The 27,494-nt window shown below is 36.4% G+C and overlaps 1 protein-coding gene across 1 annotated transcript; it reads left to right on the top strand.

The window, feature by feature from the left end:
• Positions 1 to 650: 650 nt before the first annotated feature.
• On the top strand, positions 651 to 27,494 carry LOC115514043 (cysteine-rich secretory protein 2-like). The gene is made up of 8 exons (XM_030315693.1): positions 651 to 684; positions 10,840 to 10,910; positions 15,849 to 15,965; positions 16,749 to 16,836; positions 21,954 to 22,099; positions 22,510 to 22,607; positions 24,546 to 24,634; positions 26,827 to 27,494. Exons 1-8 carry the CDS (start codon positions 657 to 659, stop codon positions 26,952 to 26,954), a joined length of 765 nt encoding a protein of 254 aa, XP_030171553.1. The 5' UTR covers positions 651 to 656; the 3' UTR covers positions 26,955 to 27,494.

Here is a 27,494-nt window from a genome sequence, read left to right as displayed (position 1 = left end):
AACAAACTAAAGAATGACCTCCTAGCCCTTCCACTGAACAATGTTAGGTTTACTTGCAGAAATGCATGCATAAGAACATGTATCTACATTCAGTTTATGTAAGCATTTCCCACAGTACTGGACACATCACAGCTCCCAGTAAGCAAATGTGTCAGCTTATGGACTCATCCGGCATCCTGGGAAATATCTGGAAGAAAGGCATTTGCTTTTGCGAATGTTTTTGCATTTCCCAGCTCCATAGAAGAAAAAGCTGTGCATAAGCTCTTCAACCTGCCTACCTCTGGACATATGGAAACATTAAATAACCTCCACCCAAGGTCTACAGAGAATTCACTTCTAGGAACTAAACAGGCACTGAGAATAAATGCACACCAAAGGAGACATCTAAGGACATCACCTGAGCTGAAGAAAAGCCATTCAAAAAAAAAAAAAAAAAAAAAAAAGCCATGTGGAGAATGACAAGATATTGCCAAAACCTCAGTTAAACAATCAGCAGTGAAATTTGAAACTATTGGTATGACAAATCCTGTTTCAGACCTGTTGACTTAGATTCACTTGCGCAACCGTAATTGGCCCAAAACAGGAAATAAGTGTAATGTATATATACTGCTCTAACCTCTTTTTCTCCACCTTCCTTCTTCCTACAGATAAAGCAGATGTTTCAGCCAGCTCTGAGAATCAGCAGTAAGTAATGTATTTATTTTAAGGTGAACATTTTATGATGCAAATATATTGATGCTTTTTCAGTGGTAAATCATAATATTGTAAAAGAATCTATGATTTTTCAAAACTTAATCACTTTTATTGAGAGTAATGGGCTTAATTTTTATACTCTTTCTTAAGCTGAGAAAATACTATGTAGCTCTATTATTCCAAAAGCACTTTTAGCGAATTTAATATTTAAATTAAATTTTACTTTTCATTCTAAAATAGGTAATATAATTTCCATGTTTATGACTTTTGGAAACAATTATACCAGAACTTCCTTTCAAGGAAAAATGAATAACTAGAGAGATATGTGTCACATACTTCCATATTAATAATTTCACTCATATTCACATATATGGCTATGTCATTGATACAGACTATATTAAAGTAAGGATCAGAAGCTATTGCTAATAATTTTAAATCTATCAAAACAAAATTATAGGGGCGCCTGGGTGGCGCAGTCGGTTAAGCGTCCGACTTCAGCCAGGTCACGATCTCGCGGTCCGTGAGTTCGAGCCCCGCGTCGGGCTCTGGGCTGATGGCTCAGAGCCTGGAGCCTGTTTCCGATTCTGTGTCTCCCTCTCTCTCTGCCCCTCCCCCCTTCATGCTCTGTCTCTCTCTGTCCCAAAAATAAATAAATGTTGAAAAAAAAAATTAAAAAAAACAAAAAACAAAAAAAACAAAATTATAGCACTGACATAGAGATAAAAAAAATACCCTGAATGATTATCAGCATAACATACAATTTCCCTCGTGAAATTCCCTCAAATCAAAAAGAAAAAAAAAGACTTATAAATTTTCTGATCAAAAGTTAGTCTACATAAGCAAATATAGTATCTGCTGTGTATATTTTAAATAAGAAAGCAGTTTCAACAAAGAAATTTTTCTGGCAAATAAGAAATGGTACCTAATCACAACATTCAAGGAGTTATTTACCCTGCAGAGCTAAGATTTTATTTGCAAAAATATTTTATTAATGTTCTCCTCTATGGCTAAACTGCCATCCAGAGAGTTTAGGAAGGATTTATACTGTTGCCAGAGAAGATCCGGTGTTGCGTCTTTTGTCAATTAAAACCAAAATCTACACCTGCTTCTGTGTGACTCACCTTCTGGAGGAGCATCAAAGGACATTAAACCGATGACAAGTTGCAAATGCAGGAACTACTCTATAATGATGCGTCGTGAGGTCATTTGGAACCCCTGAATAGAGCTCAGACTTCTAAGAGGAAGAGGCAAATTAGGAGGAAGGGTGTCAGACCTCTAAAGTAATGTCTAAATCAGATAGTGCTAATAATTCCAGTGATGCTGTTTAGTAAATTCAAGTAAGGGAAAGGAAAAAATGTGGAAAAGAAAAAAAAAACTTGCTTTTGGGAACTGTCAAGGCGGCTACTGTTATTTAGGTATCTTTGCAGATTTCCTAGATGATGATGTCTAGAAGTTTGGCAAACTTTGTACAGTATCATAGGCTGCTTTCTGTAGTGCAGACAAGTGGCTGAGATAAAGAAAGTGACCAGAATGAAGATTAAATGTGACATCTAAAGTTCAAAAAGATTGCATCAAATACTTTCCTGTGCTGTGAATGGTATGCAGATGTGTCTGTACCCACAAAGCACACATTATACATATGTGTGTTGATGCTTTTAATGACATTTTTTTTCTGGTCTAAGTGTTTGAAACGTTTTCATCCCCTCCTTTCAAGAGCTAGGGCTTTGAGGCCAAACTGTCTGCACTTACCCTCCGGTTCTTTTGCATGCAAGCATATGGCATTTCATTATTAAATCTCTGATCCTGGGACTGAAGATCTGTAAACTAGGGTATTGAGTCATGTAATCTACTATCTAGAGTGTTAGGAGTTTTAACGGGCCCATAAAGAGTGACACAGTGCTTCACATAAAACACAGGTCACCATATAATGGCATGATCATATAGTTCACTTAAGGCAAAGGGATATGGTCTTGAAAACATGCATGTAAAACATTTCATCTATTTATAAATTTAATCACTCTGTATTTACTTTCATAGGTAATGATTAATAAGGATCTGGTTTTTTTGCTTCTTTAAAATTTTCCCCATATAGCAAGGTAATTTCCCCAAAGTCACATGCTAGATAATCTGTTCTTCCTCTAATGCTTTTCTATGCTACTTTGTTTTGTCTGTCTCTTAAATTTTCTATTCACTTTCATTGGCCCATTTTTCTCTTCCTAATACAACATCCAAATTTTGTCAAAACAAGTTGGAGCCTATTTTAATGACTAATATGAAAAGATTACCAAATTAATTCTTCTTATTAAAAAGTATATTCAGTTATTCATAGGCCAATTCGAATTTTTACTAGGATTACAAAGAATTTTCATATTAATTTAATTAGGATATTAACTTTATTATATTAACACATACCATAATAGAATGAAAATCTCTTAACTTATGCATATCTTCTTTTGTGTCCTTTACTAGAGTTTAAAAGTAGTCTCCAAACATTTTTTTTTCTAATTCTTGGTTATATGGTAAATAAGCTTTATATTTTTTGTACTATTTTTTTTAAGTTTATTTATTTATTTTGAGGTGAGAGAGAACACGAGCAGGGGAGGGGCAGATAGAGAGTGAGAGAGAGAATTCCAAGCCAGCTCCACACTGTCAGTGAAGAGCCCCATGTGGGACTCGATCTCATGAACTGTGAGACCATGACCTAAATCAAAGCTGGACACTTAACAGACTGAGCCACCCAGGAGCCCCTATTTTTCGTGCTATGAGTTGTATGTTTCTTTTTAATCTTATTTTCTAGTTGAGTGTTGCTAGTTTATGGCAATGGTATTTTTTATAGGTTGACTATTACATCTTACAAACTTTTCATTATGGTGCATTCTCCAGATAATTGGCCATATCATTTAAAAATAATACTAATATTACCTCTTCCTTTCAAGACTTACAAATATGTACTTTTTTTCTTATGACTTTGATAAGGACCTCTCTAATATGATGTTGAACAATACCAATGACATTAGTCATTCTTTTTTTGTTGTTGTTATTCTCAATATTAAATGAATGCACCTAGAGTTTCTCCAATAACTACAATATTTGCTAGAGATATTTAGCAACATATTTTGCCACATGATTTTTATTTAGTCCATTAATGTGATGAATTTGACCAATATATTTTCTGATTTTGAATTATTCTTTTTATAATTTTGAATTATTCTTACAGTCCTGATATAATACTTACTTGATCATGGATTTCTTTGAAATTTGTTTTTATTTGAGTATAGTTGATACACAATGTTATATTAGTCTCAGATGTACAACTTAATGATTTGACAAGATTATATATTATATTATGTTTACCTCAAGTATAAGCTACCATGTGTCCCATTACATCACTCTTACAGTATCACTGACTATATTCCTTATGCTTTGCTTTTTATTCCCATGACTTACTCATTCTGTAACAAGAGACCTGTATTTCCCTCTCCCCTTCACCCATTTTGCCCCCTCTGCATCCCTTCCCTTTGGCAACCATCAGTTTGTTCTCTATATTTATAGTTCTGATTTTGCTGTTTGTTTCTTCTTCTTCATCTTCTTCTTTTAAATTCCATTTATGAGTAGACTTTCTACCTCAGTCTGACTTATTTCACTTAGTATAGTACTGTCTAGATGCATCCATGTTGTCTCAAATGGCACCAGATTTTCTCACTATATCGTTTCTTCCATCATTCCTCCAGAGTTAATGTCAGGGTGATAATACGAAGCCTGCCTATTTTTACAGCCTAACTAGAATAGAAGCCTAAATGCTTACTTTATTTATTTATTCATTCATTCATTCATACATACATACATAATTTTATTTTATTTTAAAAAATTTTTTTAATTGTCTTGAGAGAGAGAGAGAGTGCATGTGTGAATGGGGGAGGGACAGAGAAAGAAGGAGACAGAATCCCAAGCAGGCTCCGCACTGTCAGCTCAGAGCCCAATGCAGGGCTCCAATTCACAAACCGTGAGACTGTGACCTGAGTTGAAGTCAGACACTTAATCTACTGAGCCACCCAATTGACCCTATACATAATTTTAGGGAGAAATAGAATGCCAGTGGGGGAGAGGTGCGTAGAAAGAGAGGGCGAGAGAGAGAGAGAGAGAGAGAGAGAGAGAGAGAGTCCTAAGCAGGCTCCAGGCTCCATGCTCAGCAAGAAGCCTGATACAGGGCTCAATCCCACATGACCTGAGCCAAAATCAAGAGTCAGACGCTCAATCTACTGAGCCATCCAGGCACCCTGAAAAGCTTGCTTGTTAAATCAACCCTTTTATGAATTCTTCTCTTAGGAACTAAACAAATTCTCCCTAGTGTCTAATTTGAAAATCCTTATTTCCATAAAATGGACTTTTAAGGCAAGGTATGGCTATATAATTTTTGTAAGTTTATGTTTTTCATTAATTAGTAAGCAGTGATATCATGTCATTAGAGAAAACAACTTATTTTTTTCAAGTGAGTATTTCAAACTTAGGGGTGCTCCTAACACCAATGTAAAGAAGAAGCTATATGCTATAATTTAATTGTGTATATAAATTTATGCTTTAGAAAGACACAATTTGCTCCGCTGCATATAGTTAGCAGTAAATCATCAACACTTGGATTTGTAAATCTTTGGATCCCTTTGACTTTTCCCTAGTCACACTCTTGAGAAATTACTGATCTCTTGAAAAGGAAAATTATGAATGGCAGAGCAGAAAACTGTATAAGAAGAGAGACTTGGTGACTTGCATGTAGCAAAATAACTCTTTTGAGGGCAACGATTTAGAAAGAATCTAAAGTTTGTTCCCAAGGAAATAGTCGAGGAGATATATCATGACGCACATTTAAAAATTGTCTATATGCAAGTGAATAACAAGAAGACTCTATTACTTCCCTAAATTTCTTAAAAATCTTTGCTTACTTTTGAGAGAAAGAGAGAGACAGAGTGTGAGCAGGGGAGGGGCAGGGAGAGAGGGAGACACAGATTCTTGAAGCAGGTTCCAGGCTTTAAACTGATAGCATAGAGCCCAAAGCATGGCTGAAACTCACAGATAGTGAAATCATGACCTGAGCCAAAGTCAGAGGCTTAACTGACTGAGCCACCTAGGCACCCCTCCTAATTCTTTCTAATGTTTTCTGTATGACTCTACCAAATGGAAATGCAAATAAAACGTATCCTATCTGCACCTGCTATTTAGGGAGGCCCCTGGGAGCAAGAGGTGAGGTGGAGCTAAATGCATTGGTCTTACAATATATCTGAATATCTGAATACAAAACATCTGAAATATTTATTTCCAGAGCCTTGCTCCATGCTAGATTCTTCCCTTTCCTTCTCCAAAAGTCCCAAAATGGGTCTAGGCAAAAGACAATAAAACTTTACCTTTCACTTTTGCACACATGGGAAAGTCCAACCAGCTCACACTGCGGGCATTAGAATTATGGGCTCCCCTAACAATATGCTAAGACAGGGCTGGCAAGAATCCTGTCCTTTTTCCTTGACCATGCTCAACAATATCTAGCATGCTATCATGGATAGAATGTGGAATAACTGATTGCCATTGACTTGGAAAAAAAAGGGAGAGTCTATTTTCCTCTTTTGCTTTCAAATTTTCTAGGAGGCCCACCTGAGGCCATGACAAAGGGATGTGCATGGCCCAAGGACACTAGTGTAAGAGTGAGTCCCCTGGAGACTTTGTAAGCTTCTGCAGCTCCCTCTCTGACCAAATACAGAGTGAACCATCTTTTGCCATAGCTACTCACAATGTAGATATGGGGGGGAAGTCAAATGTAAAGAAATTGAGAGAAAATAGAATATTAATATAAATCAGAAAAACTGAATAAAATACAAATTGACTGGGTGGGCTTTAAATGTTCCCATCCAGAGACAAGATCAGTGTTTTTGGAGTTAGCCTGTGAGTTTCTTTGGAAAGAAGAACTTAGAAATGTTCACATTCTTGAAGGATATGGTTAAAATTCAGGTTAAGAATTAACATGACCAAAGACATAAAGGGCATATGATCAAAGGATAATGAGGTATAAACAAGGAACCCCTCATAAGGAGAGTTATGAGAAAAAGATTATCTAATGAATAATGTACCTACCAGGTTGGGTTCCCCAGGTAATGGTAACAAAATCTGAGACACAGGAGGTCAAAAAATACATTTGGGATCAATTCCCTATGAAGGGAGGGAAGGGAAGCAAGATTGCTCCAAGATAGAGGTCAAACTGTGGTGTAGTCTAATCGGAGGCTTCAGCCAATCAACTGAAGTGCCAACAAGCTGAGAGATTTCTGCTGGGTACACCTCCACCTGAGGGCACAGGCATCCTTTACTCTAACATTACTTATCTCCCTATTAACAAGAACCATATGAAGTGATCCTATGTCACCATAGTCCAACTTGAAAAAGATTTTCAATTTCATATAACTAGTTACAACAGGATTAATGACAATAAACCCCAGACTTCTTAACATCTATAGTGCACCCTTTCCATTATCACAATACCAGGTGCCAACTTTAGGTGTTCAGGTTTGTTCAATAGGGACCAGGTATCTCCGAGAAATGAACAATGTTTTTTTGGACACTAAGTTTATGTATTTGCTTTATACAGAATTTAAGTTAATTTTTCTTTCCATAATCTTTCTTTTCTATCTTCAAATTTTCATTTTATTCTCCTACCTCTTCCTCTGTTCCACCTAATAATTACAGTATAAGCAAAATCAACTTTTTCTTACTTCTGTAAGTGATATTTTAATGGGATAGAAGAGTTTACATTTCCAAAAATCTGTAGGAACACCTGCATAATTTGTATCCCTCATAGAACTCTCTTGCAGGAATATGCTGCCAATTTTGTGATTTTCATTCTAATTCTCTCCCTTCCTGTTCTAATTATTTAAAAAATATTATTAAATAAATACTTCATTAAATAAAAAAAATACTTCATTAAAATGCCAACAAACTTCTCCATTATTTTAACAAAGTTACCTAAAGCTTATCATAATGAGGCATATTTTCAACACGAGATGCATATCCTAAGAAAATTGATTGAGGAGGGCACCTTTTGGGATGAGCACTGGGTGTTGTATGGAAACCAATTTGTTAATAAATTTCATATATATTAAAAAAAAAAAGAAAAAAGACAATTCAATAAACAGAAAAAAAAAAAGAAAATTGATAGATGCATATCCTAAGAAAATTACTTGAGCTCTTTAAGTTTTAGGAGTTTTATTTCATATTTGAGGGACAATAGTAGAGGATTAACTTGTTAATATTGTGTATTTTTTTTTCTAATCTTTTCAAATGTGTTTAGTAATCTACCAGCTATTTAACAGTCAGGAAAAGCTTTATAGTAATGCACGAATATTTTTAGTCAAGGCAGAAGATTCATTAAATGCTTTCATTCTTACCAGGAACCCCAGGCCTCCAAAAAGTATAATACAGTTTAGTGGGAAATAGATATTGAGGCTAAAAGAAATCTTGGGTTCTGTCCCAGCTACACTCCAACTGGCAATGGTGCTGTTGGGAGGTCACTTATACTTCTGTGCCTCTGTTCTCTTACATGATTGTCATAATGCCTAAACTGTTAGCTACACCAGGTTGCAAAAGAAAAACAACTAATAGGCTTGACAAAGTCAGACACACTTTCCAAAGAGTTAATAATCTTCTTCTTTTTCTTTTTTTTTTTTAATTTTTTTTCAACGTTTTTATTTATTTTTGGGACAGAGAGAGACAGAGCATGAATTGGGGAGGGGCAGAGAGAGAGGGAGACACAGAATCGGAAACAGGCTCCAGGCTCTGAGCCATCAGCCCAGAGCCTGACGCGGGGCTCGAACTCACGGACCGCGAGATCGTGACCTGGCTGAAGTCGGACGCTTTACCGACTGCGCCACCCAGGCACCCCTCTTCTTCTTTTTCTAATTACAGTAATTACAGTAACACAGGCTTATTATAGAAAATGCAAAAAAGAATGTCTCACCACGTGAAGATAAACTAATTCTCTTGTATTTCTGTTTAATCTCATTTGTTCTTTGATAATTATTTTGTGGGAGAAGGGGATGAGATCCTATTTCTGTTACTTCAGGAGAGTAATAATGTAAACATTCCCAAATCTCCCTAATATCAAGATTGTCAATATGACCATGCAATAAAATTTCTTCTCTTACCTTAAAACTACTCCAAAATACCTGTGGCATGCTTTTTGTCATAGATCCATGAGCAAAGCAAGGCTCATTGAGATATGGATGCTGAATGGGAGTCAGAGGTAACCAGATCTCTCAGTGTCTTGCTCACACATGGGCACCTGAATGCAAATCTGTAGCTCCAGAAGATTTCAAATTACCATATTTTATGGACCTTCAAACTCACTCAGAAATAACCTAACCCTCAAATACCAAATATGGGAATGTGTGTGAGACTTCTTGGGCTGCCATAACAAAATAACACAGACTGGGTGGCTTCAGAAATTTGTTTTCTCACAGTTATAGAGGTTCAAATTCTGAGACCAAGGTGACAGTATAGTCAATTTCTGGTGAGACTTCTCTTCTTGACTTGCAGACAGCCACCTTCTCACTATGTTCTCACATAGAATCTTCTTGTATGTGTGAAGATGAGAGAGAGGAAGGAGGGGTGGGGAGAGGACTCTGGTATCTCTCCCTATATGTACGCTAACCTCATTGGATCAGGGTTCATTCTTATCACCTCATTTAATCTTAACTACTTTCTTAGAAACCCAAATACAAATATAGCCACAATGGCTTCCACATATGAATTTTGGGAGGGCACAAATATTCATCCATAACAGAAGCTAAGAATTTCCCATATACCATTTTTTAACTTTGAAGCATAAGCATTGTTTTTGTTATAACACCATCAGAGACATAACTGTTATGTCTAATATACTCCAACAAGAGAATGTATTCTAATTTTTTTGGGCATTTTATCTCCCTGCTATTGAGCATGTAGTAAATTGTAAGGTTTTTATCCTTATAAATATTAATGTAATAAAAATGTATACCTAAAGTTTTTCCAGTATACATTATTATTTCTTCAGGATTCCAAGAAGTTAAATTAGTGAGGCAAAGGATGTGAACCTATTAAGGGCATCAGTACAGATTGTAATTTAATCTTAAAAGTGAGAAATCTACCTTCTGTTTTTAGATACAGAAGGAGAATGTTGCCTTTTTTAGAATTTGAGGCATTGTAATAGTGGAAGGTTTGAATGGGAATGAATGAGAACACTGGCTACATTGGTGTAGTTGAAAGTATTAAAGAAAAGCACTTCCTTCTCAGTGGATTTACCTAGGGTTCTAGTAATGTCAAATACATGAGCCAGATTCATGGCAGGAAAGAAATGGCACATGATAACTAGTAATTTGAAGAGATCTTAATGAGGGTATATTTATGAAGGATTAAGAAGGATTTAAGGAAACCAGCAAGGACTATTCCAGTGGTATCCCAGTATTGCTAACAGTTGGGAGCTAATACTTCTCCTCAGTAGGCAATGTGAAGAAGCCATTCCTAGAATCCGAAGGGAAGAGCTACATAGACAAGACTGTGGAACTAGGGTAAAATAGGGTAGTATGTAGATGCACTTCACATTTATAGGTGTACTTCAAAGGCTTCAACCGAGTACCTCCTTTTGTTCTTTACATCCTATGAAGGGTTGCTTCTGGGTGAATCCATTATCACTCTATCGGCATCTTGTAACAAATCTTCTCTTGTTATATTATTAATGAACGTGGAATAACTGAGATCATTACATTGTTTTGTTTTGTTTTGTTTTGTTTTGTTTTGTTTTCTTATATTCCTCAGAAGTTCATGCACTAGGGGCGCCTGGGTGGCGCAGTCGGTTAAGCGTCCGACTTCAGCCAGGTCACGATCTCGCGGTCCGTGAGTTCGAGCCCCGCGTCAGGCTCTGGGCTGATGGCTCAGAGCCTGGAGCCTGTTTCCGATTCTGTGTCTCCCTCTCTCTCTGCCCCTCCCCCGTTCATGCTCTGTCTCTCGCTGTCCCAAAAATAAATAAACGTTGAAAAAAAAAAAAAAAAGAAGTTCATGCACTAAACATTCTAATGCAGGTCTTTGTTCCCTTTGTGTTTTGTTTTTTTTTTTTTTTTTCTTTTTTTCCTCCCCCAGCCATGGCCTTATTCCTGGAGTTGCTGTTCCTGGCTCTTGTGTTGCTTCCATTCTTTCCTGCAAATGGACAGGTACCGTCAAGTTTAAAAATATTTTCAGAACGATTGAAGCAACTCTGAGGAATAGCAAGCTATTAGATCAGTTTGCAAAACTGAAAAGTACTACAGTGTCTGGTACATCACAGAGTACTCATCCGTTGCTCGAGTACTTAACACAGTTAATTTTAAGGCTGTGATGACGAGCTGTAGCCTCTAGCCACATGAGGGTATTGAACACTAGAAATACAGATGATCGGGACTGAGATCTGCATAAACACATGGAGAATTCAATACTTAGTAAAAAAAAAGTCAAAATATTTCATTAATAATTTTAAAATTGATTGCATGATGAAAGCATAATATTTTGAATCTATTAAATAAATATGTTATTTGATCTGTTTATTTTTTTCCTTTTCAAAGTGGCCACCCAGAAATTAAAATTACGTTTGATACAGGGCACTTAGGTGGGTCAGTCAGTTAAGTGGTTGACTGCGTTTCAGCTCAGGTCATGATCTCATAGTCATGAAATCAAGCCCTGCATCGGGCTCCATCATGGGCGTGAAGCCACTTAAGACTTTCTCTCTTTCTCTCTCCCTCTGGCCCTCTCCCTCTCTCTTTCTCTCTCTCTCTTAAAAAAATTTTTTGGGTGTGCCTGGGTGGCTCAACCAGTTAAGCATCCAACTCTTGGTTTCAGCTCAGGTCATGATCTCACCACAGTTCATGAGTTCAAGCCCTGCGTTGGTCTCTGAGCTGACAGAGCAGAGCCTGCTTGGGATTTTTTGTCTCCCTCTCTCTCTGCCCCTCCTCTGCTCACTCTCTCAACATAAACAAACAAACAAAAATTTTTGTATAAGTTTGATACTGTAATTATACTTCTATTGACAGCAATGATCCACAGGTTTAAAAGCTGTCCAAATATCTTTTTTGATTTCCTTTTATTTAATTCATTACAATGTGATTTTCACAGAAAATTAACAATATATTTATATATTATATAATCTCACATTAGCAAAACTTCTTCACATACTTCACCACATTTATTTTCATAGTTACTGTATGATAATAATTATACCTATTTTTAAATTAAAAAAAAGAAACTTTACTAGTGATATTAAGTATTTCGATTTTTTTCATGGTCTTACAATTAGTACATAAAGAAGAAGATGCTCTATTCCTTTAAAAAAATTTTTCATCTTCCTTTTTTTAATATAATTTATTGTCAAATGTTTATTTATTTAAGAGAGAGAAAGACAGAGTATGAGCAGCCGAGAGACAGAGAGAGGGAGACACAGAATCTGAAGAAGGTTCCAGGCTCTGAGCTGTCAGCACAGAGCCCAATGCAGGGCTCAAGCCTACAAACCGCGAGATCATGACCTGAGCCAAAGTCAGATGCTCAACTGACTGAGCCACCCAGGCACCCCTAAGGTGCTCTAATTATTTCTAATACACTGTTGCCCTTTAATAATCCTAAGAACAGGATGAATCATTCTCTTAAGTACTTAGCGTGTAGGTGCTTATACAATGTGTCTATCTTCTGATCAGAAAAAGTCTGGATGTGAAGTTTGGTCACTGCTGTCTGTGCATTCTTTGTTAACTCTGAGCATACGAGAACAGCTAGGGATCCTCAGATCAAAGAGTTCAGACACTAGGTCAAAACTCACACGGCATTCAGAAATACAGTCATTTTATTACCACAATTAATTTTCAGTCTGAAGATAATTTGCTCATCACCTCGGTCTTCAGTCAAAAAGTTTGCTTTCTCCCCAGTCTCTTTCTTAAAGATTTTTTCATGGTCCTTACTGCTCCTCTGTTATCTCTCTGGTCCATCTCCTGGTCTTCATTTTTGAAATTATTTAAAGGAGAGATATTTTGCTTTTTTGTACCACTAACCATTAGCTAATCAGATACTCTACGTACTTTCTGCCCCTTCTCAAGAATGCTAGAAAACACTAATCATCCTTTATAACCCCAATCCAGACCATCTTTTACAAAGTTTTCCTAGCCTCAATCAAGAATTCACCCTGTTTTTTTGTATATCTAGCAGAATCCACCTATCATTTTAGTTACAATGTAACTGAAATATATGTAATTATTTTATTATTTATGTCATATAGTCTATCAAAATAAACTTTTTAAGGATCAATAGATAGATACCATGTTAGATCTATTTTATGTTCAACACTCTTCATATTTCCTGTTACCTAATAAAAGCTCTCTTGAAACTCATTTAAAAACAATAACGACAAAGACACGTTTTCAGTAGGATTTATATCTATACAAAGCAATATAGGATATGAAGGAGGAAATAATGACTTCTTTTGCAGGGGCCAAATTTTTATGTATTTTGAAATGAAATTCTCTTAAGCAGGTTTTTGAGGGTCAATAGGAAATATCCAAGGTATTTTGAAATGAAATTCTCTTAAGCAGGTTTTTGAGGGTCAATAGGAAATATCCAAGGATGTTATTTTATGCTTTAGTGTAAAGCAGAGGTTGGTCACTGTTAATATTTCACATGCACATCCTTTCTAGCTTAGGAGTTAGTAGCTGCGAATGTGCCACATCTGTGGGTACAATGGCATTCACTACTGGTTCCTGCCTTAGGAACATACAAGCAAGCAGGGGAAATGGATGCATAAATAAATAGTGGCGATAAACATGGCTAAACCTAAACTTACATTATTTGGAGGGCTTTGAGGGAACTCATTATTGGGGTAGGAGAGAATAACTTACCCCAGTGTGTCAGGTAAAATCAACAAAGGGCCCTGTCTGTTTAGACTTTGACTTCAAACTCTTGCTCATATTCATACAACAAAACACTCATGTATTAATTTAAGTCATCAATTATCTTAACCTGTGGGAACAACTCACCTACCCTAGGCTAGACACAACCCCACACACACATACACACGTACAATGATAAAATATACCAAAAATTTCAGCAGCTGATATAATACTTTATTCTGTTACTAAAAAGGAACAGAATCAGCAATGGCCCATTAATTAGATGACTTTGCTCCCTCTAAATGGCCTTGGAAGTTTTTTGCTGTTGCAAAATTATCTTTTGAGTGGCCCCATGAAATCAGATCATCATAAAGTAGATCATAATACATATCATAACAGGAAGAATGATTTTACTAGAGTATTTTTAAGTACTTTAAAATTTTTTTAACTTTAAAATTTTAAACTTTAAAAAATTTTTAAGTTTATTTATTTTGAGAGAGAGAGAGAGACCAGGTGCAAGAGCTTAAGCAGGGGAGGGGTGGAAAGGGAGAGAGAAAGAGAATCTTAAGAAGGCTCTGCATTGTCATTGCTGAGCCCAAAGATGTAGGGCTTGAAACCACAAACCATGAGATCATGAGCTGAGCTGAAATCAACAGTTGGTGGCTTAACCAACTGAGCCACCCAGTCGCCCCTTACTAGAATATTGAATAAACTTTGAATCTGAACATTCTTTCTCCAAATACATTCTAAATACATTATTTCTCTAAATACAGGACATGTCAGGTCAAAATTTCCTTAAAGTCTAGGATGAATCTTGAGCTCCACTCTCATACCACCTGCTGCAGCCTGATCAAATGTGAATCAAGGTGTCTTAATGTTTCCATTGTGTACCTTTATGGTTATAAAATATTATCACTCATATGGATAGAAGCAGCACATGAAGAGTTCCCTTGAAACTAGAAATTGACATCTGTGGCCTCAGAGAATATTCTAATTTGTCATGCTCCTAACTCCATTACTATTCTCAAAGCTTTAAACTGCTTTTTCTTATTTGTCACAGTTTTGGCTCAGGTTCATTGGCAATGCTTAGTAACTACTATTGGCTTGAACTGAATGCTTCTAAAGTGATCATTGTTCCCTGGAATTAATATTTACTCTTAAATGCAATTTTTTAAAAGTAAAATACAACAAAATGTTTAGCAAGCAAATTCATCTTAGGAAATATGAAATTGCCACATAGAGGAAAGGGAGGAGGCCACTGGGCTGGGGCACCGGTCAGGGAGACTAAGGACAGAATCAACTACATAAGAAACAGAGGAGGGTAGGCACCGGGGAGAGAACCAGAGGCCAAGAGAATGGGGGCTGTGGACCTAGTTAGGGAGAAGGCAGGGCACTGGGGGTTGGACAAAAAAAATCAAAATAGTTTGGCTATGTGGGGTGCCTAGAGTGTCCAACTTTGGTTCAAGTCACGATCTCACAGTTAGTGGGTTCAAGCCCAGCGTAGGGTTCTGTGCTGACAGCTTGGAGCCTGGAGCCTGCTTCCGATTCTGTGTCTCCCTCTCTCTCTGCCCCTCCCCTGCTCATGCTCTCTCTCTCTCTCTCTCTCAAAAATAAATAAACATTAAGAAAAAGTTTATCAAAATAGTTTGGCCATAAATCATAAACACACTATGTTTCTACAGTGGGGAAAGGGAGAAAGAGAGTAAAAGGGAGGAGAGGCTGTTATGAGGAGGGGCTATGGGGGTCCTACCGCCCTGCTGTGAACCCCCTCCCCATCCTAACCCCTTCCCTCTATGTCTGTGAATGCATGTGTCTGTGTGGGCCTGTGTGCAGCCTTCCCTATTCCCCTCCCCACCCACACCTCACCCCCACCCTAATTGCTGCCACTTAAGTTGCTGCTAGCTGTCATTCAGCTTCACTCCTCTGCCCAACTTCTTCAGAGGGGGAAAGGGGAGGAGTGGGAGGGGGAGCAGCTCCCAGACAGCCCTGCCCCCACCCTCCCCCTCCACTTCTACCAGAAGTCCTGGGGAGGGGGGGAGGTGGTAGGAGTCGGGGTCACAGTATTTTGTGACAACCACTCTGTTGGCAAACTTGCGACCCTTCAGGCCCTGCATGGCTTTCTGGCAGTCAAACAGGGAGGTGAACTCCAGGAAAAGCCTTCTGCAGCTGGGCACCTCAAAGCTGTCCAAGGGCTGAGGGACCAATTTTAACAAATGTTAAAATGGTAACCATAATATTATTTCTCTTTAGGATCCATCCTTTGCTGCTTTGTCAACTACTCGAACACAAGTCCAAAAAGAGATTGTAGATAAACACAATGAACTAAGGAGATCAGTCTCTCCACCTGCCAGCAACATGCTAAAGATGGTAAGAGGCAGTGATAAAGGCTAGTGATGTGAAAAGTCACGATAAGAGCAGGGAGCTGGTAACTGACATCTCTTAAGTACCTTGTGCTTACATAATTTTGCTTCTATTTTGCTATTTCATTTGAGCTGTGTTATGGACAGGACAGAAATTAATTTTCCTTTATATGGTTAAATAATTTGTCAAGGGCTATTAGGTTGGGAAGGCAAAATTAGAAGCCAAATCTTCAGACATCAAGTGTGAAGCCATTACACTTTTTGTTCACTGTCTTCCCTAGTCTAAAATAAAGGAGTCCCCTTTCCTTCAAAATCAGTGCCATTAAGAGTAAATAACAGTTCACTTTCCAAGGCATAATCCATAAAAGCTAGATCTCTCCCATTTGAATGCAATGGGCTGTAAGTGGAATTGGGAATAATCTAGGCCAGTTTATTACTATTGAAGTATAATTTAAATACTTCAATATATTTGATGAGTATTTAGAGTAGCACTATTACTAAAAATCCTAGGTGTGTTTCCTCTCCTATCATAAATTGTCAGTGTTATTGTATTAGGTATTTCTCTCACTAGACACATCATTTATGAACTTCTTTTCACGTGGAAATTGGCACTGGGGCCCGTAAACACACACACACAACTAACAAAAAGATCCTTCATACCAAAGACAATTACATAATATATCTATAGAAGCTTTTAAAATAGTGCAAATCAGTCTACCAATCAGACTATAAAGCATATGCTCTATTGGAGTTGAATCTTTAAGTGCATTTTTTTTCTTGTGACATTTAGGAATGGAGCAGAGAAGCAGCAGCAAATGCCCAAAAATGGGCAAACAAGTGCACTTTAGAACACAGCAATGCAAAGGACCGAAAAACCAGTATGTAAATGAGCAAATATCTGTGGAATAAATGAATAATAAAATAATATTAGAAAAATCAAATAGAATGGGACATTCAGGGATGCTGAAAGAAGACTTAGTGAATAAATGTTGCTCTTTTTAAAATCAAAGTATCTGTATAGGGAGGGATCATTACAGATACCATTTTGGGCTTGTTGATTGCATTATGCCAAGAATTTCTGAAGCAATACTTCATTTATCACTCTGAACCAGCTCATGAATAAACAGGTGATGAATCATCGTTTCTCCAATTTTAGAAATTATAAGATATGGACAGGGGAGGAATGACATCCCCAAGACACAATCTGAAGTGTCCTTACTGGAGAGTTTCATGCTTTGGGCAGGCTTATTGATCTCTGATCCACTGCCCTTTTTTGTGATATTGTGTAGCTGTTTGGTGTTTTGATATCTCCTCATTTTGTATTCATAAAATATACTGGATTATGTTGAATTTTTCCTGAATTTTGCTGTAAACATACCTAAACTTTTTAAATCATGATTAATATTTTGTGTATGTTGATTCAGTTTTTAGTTTTTGATAGTCAAGTATTTTATATAGACTGTGTACCTGTAATGCATAGAATAATGTTATATGCAAAAGTATATATAACTTTCAAGAATTAGAAAAACTATTGGAGAAAACTTCTGTGCATAAACTGTTCATAAAACATTTATTTACACTATTAAGCATGACAGGCAAACCCAATTGGAAAGTAGTGAATAATTACTTGTAACTTCAGTAGAACTACTGTTATTTATATTGCTGATGCCAAAATTATAATGAAATTAGGTAACTACATTCAGTAGAAGCTTAAAACAAATGGTCTTAACATCAAGCTCTGTTAGATTCTTAGTTTCTTTCCTTCCATATTAAAGAAAATTCCCAAGAATATTTTATACTCTCTTTAAGCAGCATGTAAACATTATATTTTAATCCACCAAAATGTAAATATTAAGTGAGGCCTGAAATGATAGGAAAATGTTTCTGGGCTTCAAGGCATTTCATTCTTTTTCTAAATTAATTTTATTACAGCAACAGTGCCTAAGAAAACTTAACATGAGACCTACATTCTTGACAAATTTTTAAGTGTACTATACAATGCTGTTGATGTCAGGTACAATGTTGTACAGCAGATAGCTAGAATTTATTCACTTTGCTTACCTGAAATTTATTGATTAGTAAGTTCCCATTTCTCTTTTCCCTCATCCCCAGCCATTACCATTGCACTCTTTGATTCTATGAATTTGACTCTTTTAGATACTTCATATAAATGTATTCATGCTTGTAGTTGTCTATCTGTGACTGCATATTTCACTTAGCATAATGTCCTCAAGGTTCACCCATGTTATCACATGTTGCAAAACGTCTTCCTTTTTTAAAGATGAATGATATTCCATTGTATGTATATATCTCATCTTGTCATCCATTCCTTTGTCCATGGACATTTAGATTGTTTCCAAATATTGGCTATTGTAAATAGTGTTGCAATGAACATGAGTGTGCTAATATCTCTTCAAGATCCTGATTTCAATTCTTTAATACTTAAGAAGTGGTGTTGCTGGATCATTTTGTAGTTCTACATTCAATTTTTTGAGGAACCTTCATATTGTTTTCCACAGCAACCACACTATTTTTCATTCTCACCAGCAGTGCTTATGATTCCACTTTCTCTACATCCCTACCATTACTTGCTATCTTTTGTTTTTTTGATAATAGACATTCTGACAGATGTAAGGTGATATCTCATGATTTTGATTTACATTTTTGTGATGATTAGTAATGTTGAACACCTTTTCACATACATGTTAGTCATCTGTATGCCTCCTTTGGAGAAAAGTCTGTTCATGTCTTCTGCTCAAAAAATGGGCAGAAAACATGAAGAGACACTTTTCCAAAGAAGACATACAGATGGCCAACAGACACATGAAAAGATGCTAAACATCACTCATCATCAGAGAAATGCAAGACATCACTTCACACCTGTCAGAATAGCTAAAATAAAACACACAAGAAACAACAAGTGTTGGAGAGGATGTGGGAAAAAGTAAACCCTGTGCACTGTTGGGAATGCAAAGTAGTGCAGCCACTGTGGAAAACAGTATGAAAGTTCCTTGAAAGTTAAAAATAAAACTACTTTGTAATCCAGTAATTGCACTACTGGCTGTTTACCTAAAAACTACAAAAACGCTAATTCAAAGGGATACATACATCGCTATGTTTATAGCAGCATTATTTACAATAGTCAAATTATGGAAGCAGCCCAAGTGTCCATTGATAGATGAATGTGCAAAGAAAAGAAAAAAAAATATATATATATATATATATGTGTGTATATATATACATATATATACATATATATATATATACATATATATATATGTATATATATGTATATATATATATAAAATTCAGCCATAAAAAAGTTTTGCCATTTGCAACAACATGGATGGGGCTAAAGAGTATAATGCTAAGCAAAATCAGTCCCAAAGAGACAAATACTATATGATTTCACTCATACGTGGAATTTAAGAAACAAAACAAACAAGTAAAAAGAGAAAAGGAAAAAAGAGAGAGAGAGAGAGACAAACTAAGAAAACGATTCTTAACTATAGAGAAAAAACTAATGGTTACCGTGGAGTGGAGATGGGGAATGGGTGAAACAGGGGATAGGGATTAAGGAGGGCACTTGTCTTGATGAGCACAGGGTTATGTATGGACTTGTTGAATCGGTATATTGTACGCCTGAAACTAATATAACACTATATGTTAACTATATTGGAAAAATAAATTAATTAATTAAAATAAAATAAATAAATAAAATGCTAAATGAAAAATGATAAAAAATATACAGAAAATAAAACAAAACAAAAACAAATCTTCTGCCCATTTTTAAATTGGGTTAATTTTTGCTATTGAGTTATATGAGTTCTTTATATACTTTGAAAGTTAACTCCTTATCAGTTATATGCTATGCAAATGTTTTCACTGTTTCCACAGGTTGCTTTTTCACTTTGTTGATTGTTCCTTTTATTTTGCAGAGCTTTTTCATTTTGTGCAGTTCTACTTATTTATTTTAGCTTTTGTTGCTTATATTTTTAGTGTCACATTCAGGAATTCATTGCTAAGATCAATGTCAAAGAGCTTTTTCCCTATATTTTCTTCTAGGAGTTTTACTATTTCAGGTCATATGTTTAAGTCTTTAATCTATTTTGAGGTAATTTTTGTGTGTGGTGTAATTTAGGTGTCCAAAGTTACTCTTCTCCATGTGGCTGTCCAATTTTCTCATCATCACTTCTTGAAGAGAGTGGGTTTTTTTGCCCATTGAGAAGATTTAATATTGTTAAAATATCTATGTTACCCAAAGTCATTTATATACCTGTTGGCTGGTTGTACATATTCCTTGGAGAAATGTCTGCTCAAGTTGACTGTGTTCACAAAAGATCTTTAGTCAGTTCCTCAGGCAGCCCCCATAAAAGATGGAGATTTAGTCATCCCATCCAATTCTTGCTTTCTCATGGAAAGGCTAGGAGCTAGGGTTTTTTATCTGCTCACTCTGTGCTGAACCAAGAGAGTCTATGGCTACTGCCAGCCCAAACCTCTATCTGTTCTCATTTGCCCCAGGGAACTAGATTATGCTAGGTCTAGTTCGCATTCTCAGAGACACAAGTCAGAAGCCAGGCTTTGGGGCAGCCTCTGGAAAGTTTGTGGCATTGGATACCCAGACCAACTCTTCCCCCACCCCTACCCCCCAAGGAGAACCAGGTAGCTGTGGTATTTGTTCGCTTGCTCTTTTCTGAGCTGAAGAGAGGAGCCATGGCATCTACCAATACAAAACACCATCTGTGTTCTCCCTCCAGGGGGGCAACACTGTGCCAAAGCCATCAGAGCTCCAAGACTGGCAAGAGAGATGTCAGCTTTTTGGGAAGCCCTGGGGAAATAGCATTGGACACACCAATCAACTCTTTGCTTCCTCAGGAAAAAGAAGCTGAGAGCTAAGATTTTTCATTTGCTTGCTCTGTGCTAAGCCATGGGGAGGAGATGTGATATCTACCAGTCCCAACCACCATCTCCATTTTCCCCCAGATGGCTAGCCTGTGTCTGACGATTAGAGCTCCAAGACTAGCAAGACAGAAGCCAACCATCTGGGAGTTTTCCTTAAGGAAAGGTTGGGGGGCTGGACAAGTGAACCAACTCTTTCCTTCCCCTGGGAGAAGCTGGGAGATACATGATCTCTTCCTGATCATATGGCAGAAACTGTGCTGAGGGTAGGCATTCTAGCAAGAAGGTGTCCTAATTTCCCTACAGCTTCAGTTTGTCTGGGTTCATATTCTCCCAGGGTATAGAAGCCTTGCAATTAGTTTTGGATTTCTCACAAGGGCAATTTGTTTGGGAATTGTTGCTGAATCAGTGTGTTTGTCGGGGGAAGGAGAATCCAGGGCTTCCTACTCCACCATCTTGCTGATGTGACCCTCTGCAAGACTCTTCTTACCTACTTCTCTGAGGAAGATTTGGTCTGATGACATTCTGATTTATTGATTAAGGGAGGATCCAAAAACTTTGAAAACTGCCATCTCCCCTGATGTCAGTTGCCTCTTAATTGGGACCCTTAAAGACTGCCTGTAGAACATTTTTTCCAAGTTCACACAAAAATCATACCATAAACATTTACTCAGGGTCCAATATATGAAAAGTATCTGGTGAAAGTAGGCATAAAGAAGAAAAAAAAAGAATAAAAGTTGGTCACTACCCTTTGCATGCTTACAATACAAAGCTGAGACTACAGGAAACATTACACATGTGAAGAATTTTGCATGGAAAAGAATGCATCTCTGACACCCCAAAAGGAGAAGGGTTTTTAAAGCATAAGATCTTCTCAACCTATTCAAAATTTTGCATGTTCAGGTCAGCCTCAATGTGGTAGACAGATTTGTCTTCTATTCAGCTTAATAGTTGGTAAGGACAGAAGCTGTTTTATTACGTGTTAAGAGTTGGCAAGCATAGGCACTGTTTGAAAGGCAACATCTTTGTGTTCATTTAGTTAATTTCTTTTGCCATGGCATGCTTTATTGCTTCATTGTGATCTGGTTCTCCTTAGGTACAAACTGTGGTGAGAATCTCTATATGTCATCTCACCCTAAGTCATGGTCAGCCCCAATCCAAAACTGGTATGATGAGAAGGACAATTTTATCTACGGTAAGGGAGCAAAGACTGCTGGTGCAGTTGTTGGACATTATACCCAGGTAAGGAAAACAAATTAAAATACTTCTGCCACAAATGTTCTAATATAGAAAGCTTCTCCAAATTATGACCAACCCGTGTTCAATTTGCGTGAGACTGTGAGTAGACCTAGTAGCCTTGGTGTTGGCCAGTACTTCATCTAAAGCTGTCATTTATTCCTTGGCTGGCAGAATTCTTCATAGGGAAACACACCCTGGATTTTCCCAACATTATAGATGCATAAAGTGAGGAATGTATATGAAAATTCAGTATTTTAAAATGTGTGATTTGCTTCAATAATTGAACTAAATATTTCCACAAGGCAATACCATAATGATAACTTTTTTTTTTTCAGTTTTACAATTGGTACTATTTGTTTTTCAATATTTTCCCTCTTTCATGTACTCTCCTATGTTCCCTTCCGGATTTGTAGGTTGTCTGGTACTCCTCTTACCACGTTGGATGTGGAGTTGCCTATTGTCCCAATCAAGATATTCTGAAATATTACTATGTTTGCCAATATTGTCCTGCGTAAGTATACGCTTTAGAGCTGAATGCCAATAATCCCATCTGCAATTTAATATTTTGAAATTTTTGTATATTGAACAAACTACAATACAAAGAATATTTCAATAAAAAGAAGGAATTGTGTCTTTGGAAATGCCTTTTAAGTTGAGATACATTCAATTTATCAGAGAAGACACCAGGTTTTCAGTTCCAAGTGTAAAATCTGAAACTCTATTTCCCCCAATTACAGAGTGACCTCTTTTCTCTCAGTGACCTTTCCCTTGGGCTCACAGCTATTCAATGAGCATGGGTAGTGTGCATTTCTGTGGATTTGATGTCATTAGTTCTCACTAACTTCATACTCTAGGAAGGTGGCAGCCTGATGGTTAAGCAAGGGATGGACTGGGAAACTGGGAATGGCTGATTGTGATTTCAGCTCTTTCTGCTAAAATGTTCCCACCCCTGCTTATCTAAAATGCTGCCTATGTTATTACCATCACAGATGATTCATTCATTGGCTCTCAAAGGTGTTTTCAAGAGATCTTTAATGTATTTCAGAGTCCAGGAGAGAAGAACATCCTTAATCCTTGTTTTTCAGAAGTTTGCACAAAATCTCCATAATGAACCATCCTTTAAGGTCCTGACTTGCAGCAGGAAATGTGTTCTTTCATCAAAGATTATGTTTGAACTTACCCAAAATAAATTCTGTGGATATACTGAAGATCTAATCTCAACATATCTGTTAACCTTAATTTCTTTAAATGTTTGAAATTCCTTGCCATCGGGGACAGGGGGACCCCTAAAACCAAGCTATCTTCAGGCTTTATTTTGAGACTGTCGATAACCCAAGTATATGGATCTCCTGTTTGAGAAGTATGGCTCCCAATGTCATTTTCCTGCAAGGACCTATGAGGGTTTAGTAGAAAGAACTGAAAAGTTCCTAGGAGAATGCATCTAAAGTCACTGTCTGGCTCTAAGAAAGGAGGATCTGAAAGGTATCTGAAGTGAGAGTTGGAGTGAATAATGAGGGAAAGCAGGGGTGAGAGAACTTCCAGAACATATTTGTGTCTATTTCACATTTTTCCAGGGGCTCACACACATTCGGGTATATTCTGTGCAGGGGCTGAGATTTAGATGCATGGCCTTGTGTTGTCGGCCTACTTGGAGCAATCGAGATTTTGACTGTCTTGTATTTTCAGATAATAACGGCCAATCGAATAATATTCACCAACGAGGGGTAGACTAGTTACTGTAAGACCAATATACCTTAGAGATTAGTGTTAATAAAACCATTTTTCTAACATTCCCTCTTTTTTAAGTATTAAAATCTTACACACAAAACCTCTAGACATTCAAAAATCTTCCTGTCACCCCTACTCCCAAATATAACACACCAAAAATCACTTGAAAATCATCACCCCCATCTAGAGGCCAAAAGTATCCTGGGCTTTACCTTCTCTAGTTCATATTTAAAAATTATCATATTTTCTTTTTTAAATGTAAAATTACATGTAACTTTAAGCATTTTCCCTATGGCAACCCTTTCTTTCCCAGGAACTTGCTGTCTCTCTAAGAAATATGTTTTATCACCAGCCAGCACCTTGGGGTACATTGCTTTAGCAATTGACCACATCTTCTGGGTGAGAAAGAATGTTGCCATGTTGAAATATACTCCAAAAATTTTAGACCCCATTTATCCCATTTCAGTGTCTCAGGCTGGGAGATTATGGTCAAGGAAGTAAGTGAATGTGTGAGTTATTTTCTTACTTTACCTGATGTATCTGAGTACATTTTACCAAAATGTCTCTGAGTACATTTTGGGAATTTTAGTTATTCAGTTATTTGACATGATTAAAAACACTGAATAAATACTCAGGTATTTGTGGTGATAGGTGCCACCCTAGTAGCATAAGCTAAACTGAAAAATGAAAAATGTTTGACACTCTGTATTTCAAATTTCAGTGGTAATCATCTTAACAAGATAAATACACCCTACCTAGAAGGAAAGCCTTGTGCCAGCTGCCCTTATGACTGTGACAATGGACTATGCAGTAAGTTTGAAGTCATTAACTTGCTAGTACATCTAATAAAATGGACTGACCTTTTTTTTTTTAATAATTAGGAAATTTCAGGCACCTGAATGGCTCTGTCAGTTAAGCATCTGACTCTTCATTTTGGCTCAGGTGATGATCTCAGGTCAAGCCCCATGCCAGGCTGACAGCGTGGATCCTACTCAGGTTTCTCTCTCTCTCTCTCTCTCTTTCTCTGTCTCTCTCTATCTCTCCCTCAAAATAAATAAATAAACATGAAAAAAAGAATTAGAAAATCTTCTGATTGTAAACCAACTTAAGCAATTCCCTCATGCAAAAGACAGAAAATATTCAACAGAGGGTGTTTAATCAAAAAATGTACACAACCCAGTATCTATATTTATTTGTAACTAAAACCCTGTAACCATATATAACCTAAAGAAATATCTACCATCAGTGTATATTTGTGCTTATTTTGGACTCATTACCTATTGGCATATATAAAAATGTTTCTGTGAAAATATTCATTGTAAGTGAATATTTTTACTGTCAAAATTAATGCAATTGTAGCAAAATTTCATTATTGCATTTTAAAAAGAGAAAATATGTACAAACATAAAGGTATGAGATCACAGATATGGTTCAGTCCAGACACCAAACATTTCTTATACACCAATGAGTTCATTATACTAAATTCATTTTTCCCATAGTATAGTTAGAATAATCAAGTTTAATTTAATAACCATTTGCATTTGTGTTTGTTAGTAATTTTTATATACTTTTAAAATGTCGATCAAATCTTTGTATAGCAATATTAACTCACAGAAGTCTAAAAAAATATTTTAGCAAAAAGGACTACATTTAGTGTCATATATCTCATTTTCAGTGTTGTTATGAATATAAATACTAAGAGTTGGTATTTTTGTTTGGTTGGGATATGTCATTAAATTATTATGAATAGTATAATGGACCCATTACCTGAGATTTTTACCTTTCAGATGCATTCACCAGACTAAACTGTAGCATTCTCAGTATACTAAACTGCATACATTCTCAATTGTATAGCTCCAATTCAGAATATTGATGATATCAAAGCTATACATCAATTAAATAAAATACTTACACATCTGATGAATACTATTTGTTAATGGGTTTGGAATTTATCCTGTTAGTAATGATCAACCAACTGAAAGATTTTTAAACAGAAGAGTGATGAAGTCAGAATTGTGTTTTATCAAGATCTGGCAGTAGTATGGAGAAACAAGTGGATTCAAGCCAGCTTGGAGACTGTTGAAAACATGGGTTCAAAAGCCAAATGGATGTTTTTACTGCATTAGGACAAAATGAATGAAGAGAAATGGACAGTAATGAATGACAGGAAAGAAGTAGAATGGCTACTGTTTGTTACTTGCATTTGTTGAGTGCTGATAAAAAGTAGAGAGCCATGAGTTCATATTGATTCCCAGTATCTGGTTTGAATTATTTAGTAGTTAAGTTTCATTTCTCTGATACTGGGGGAGTTGAGCTGGGAGTTGGGGAGGGACTCCAAAGGAATGCCAAGTTTGCAGGTAAAGTGACGAATTTAGTTTAAGAGTTAATTGAGTTTGTGGCCACTGAGGGACTTCAAAGTGGAAATGTCAGATAATTGTAGTAAAATTCCCTCCCATTTTTATATCCACATCTTCTCATAATGGTTTATTATTCTTGAAAGAAAAACTAGTGGCTCTAGCATCTAGATGGAGCAACAGTGTCTAATATAACTTTTTGCAATGATGGAAATGTTCAATCTTTGCACTGTCCTGTAAAGTAGCCACTAGTCAGATTGGTCATGGAGCACTGGGAATGTAACATGTGTCACTGATAACCTGAAAATGTATTTTCTTAATTTTATTTAATTTTAATTAATTTAAGTTTAAATTTAAACAACCTCATGGCTAAAGGCTACAATTTTGGACAGTGCAATTTTAGAGACTCATTTACATTTATTTTACTTTGTTTTCTGAGGAAGAAAAGTAGGTCAATTCATCTTAAAAACATTTCAAAAAGCTCAAATTTTAAAAGAAGTGGTGGATTAATGTGTCCCTTGACATCATAGTGTAATGATGCCAACTTGTTTTTTCAATTGTGTTCTCCCCACTTGCATTGAATGTATTGTTTGTGTTGCTGCTATAGAGGAAAATTATAATGAACTAATTTCTTTGTTTTTATTTCAGCCAATGTTTGCAAGTATGAAGATAAATATCAAAACTGTAATGATTTGAAGAAAACACTATCCTGTGCCCATAGTCTTCCCAAGGACAGTTGCAAGGCTTCCTGCTATTGTAAAGATAAAATTTATTAAATACCCAATACAGACTGAGGGGGACTAAGTAGAGAAGGGCCACACTATCTACTTAGATGTGACATTAGCAAAGATATTGTCAGCATGTTGGCTACAAACTTGATTCCAAGTAATAAGGAGTCTTTTTCTCTTGGATCTACTTTTTATTTTACAGAAATTTCTTTCATCAAAGGATTAAAAAGTTACATAATCTATGATTATATTATATGTTGCTCATGTAAAAATTATGAGCGATAAGGAAATTCTGAGAAACCATTACAGACAAGAGGAGACTAAGAAAACATGAGAACTAAATGGAACGTGGTCTCTCAGATCAGATTCTGGAACACAAAAAGGTCATTAACGGAAAAAGTGGTGAAATCTGAATAGGGTCTGAATTGTTTTTGATAGTAATGTCTCTTTCTTATTCTTGACAAATGTACTACCGTCATACAAGATGATAACATGAGGGGAAACTGAAACTGGGTGAAGAGTATATAGGAATTCTCTCCACTATCTTAGCAAAATGTCTATAAATCTAAAAATACTCCAAAATAAAAA

This window comes from Lynx canadensis, chromosome B2 (genome assembly GCF_007474595.2).
Source record: "Lynx canadensis isolate LIC74 chromosome B2, mLynCan4.pri.v2, whole genome shotgun sequence".
In the NCBI taxonomy this organism is placed as follows: Eukaryota; Metazoa; Chordata; class Mammalia; order Carnivora; family Felidae; genus Lynx; species Lynx canadensis.
The sequence above is the reverse complement of the archived record's forward strand: the minus strand, read 5'-3'. Positions and strand labels throughout refer to the sequence as shown.

What these genes read in the sequence shown, in the direction of transcription:
- LOC115514043 (XM_030315693.1), top strand. Translation starts at nt 657, where the DNA reads ATGTTTCAGCCAGCTCTGAGAATCAGCA. An exon ending in GTTTGCCAATATTGTCCTGC is followed by an intron (nt 22,608 to 24,545) that starts GTAAGTATACGC and finishes TTCAAATTTCAG; the next exon opens with TGGTAATCATCTTAACAAGA. An exon ending in CTGTGACAATGGACTATGCA is followed by an intron (nt 24,635 to 26,826) that starts GTAAGTTTGAAG and finishes TTTTTATTTCAG; the next exon opens with CCAATGTTTGCAAGTATGAA.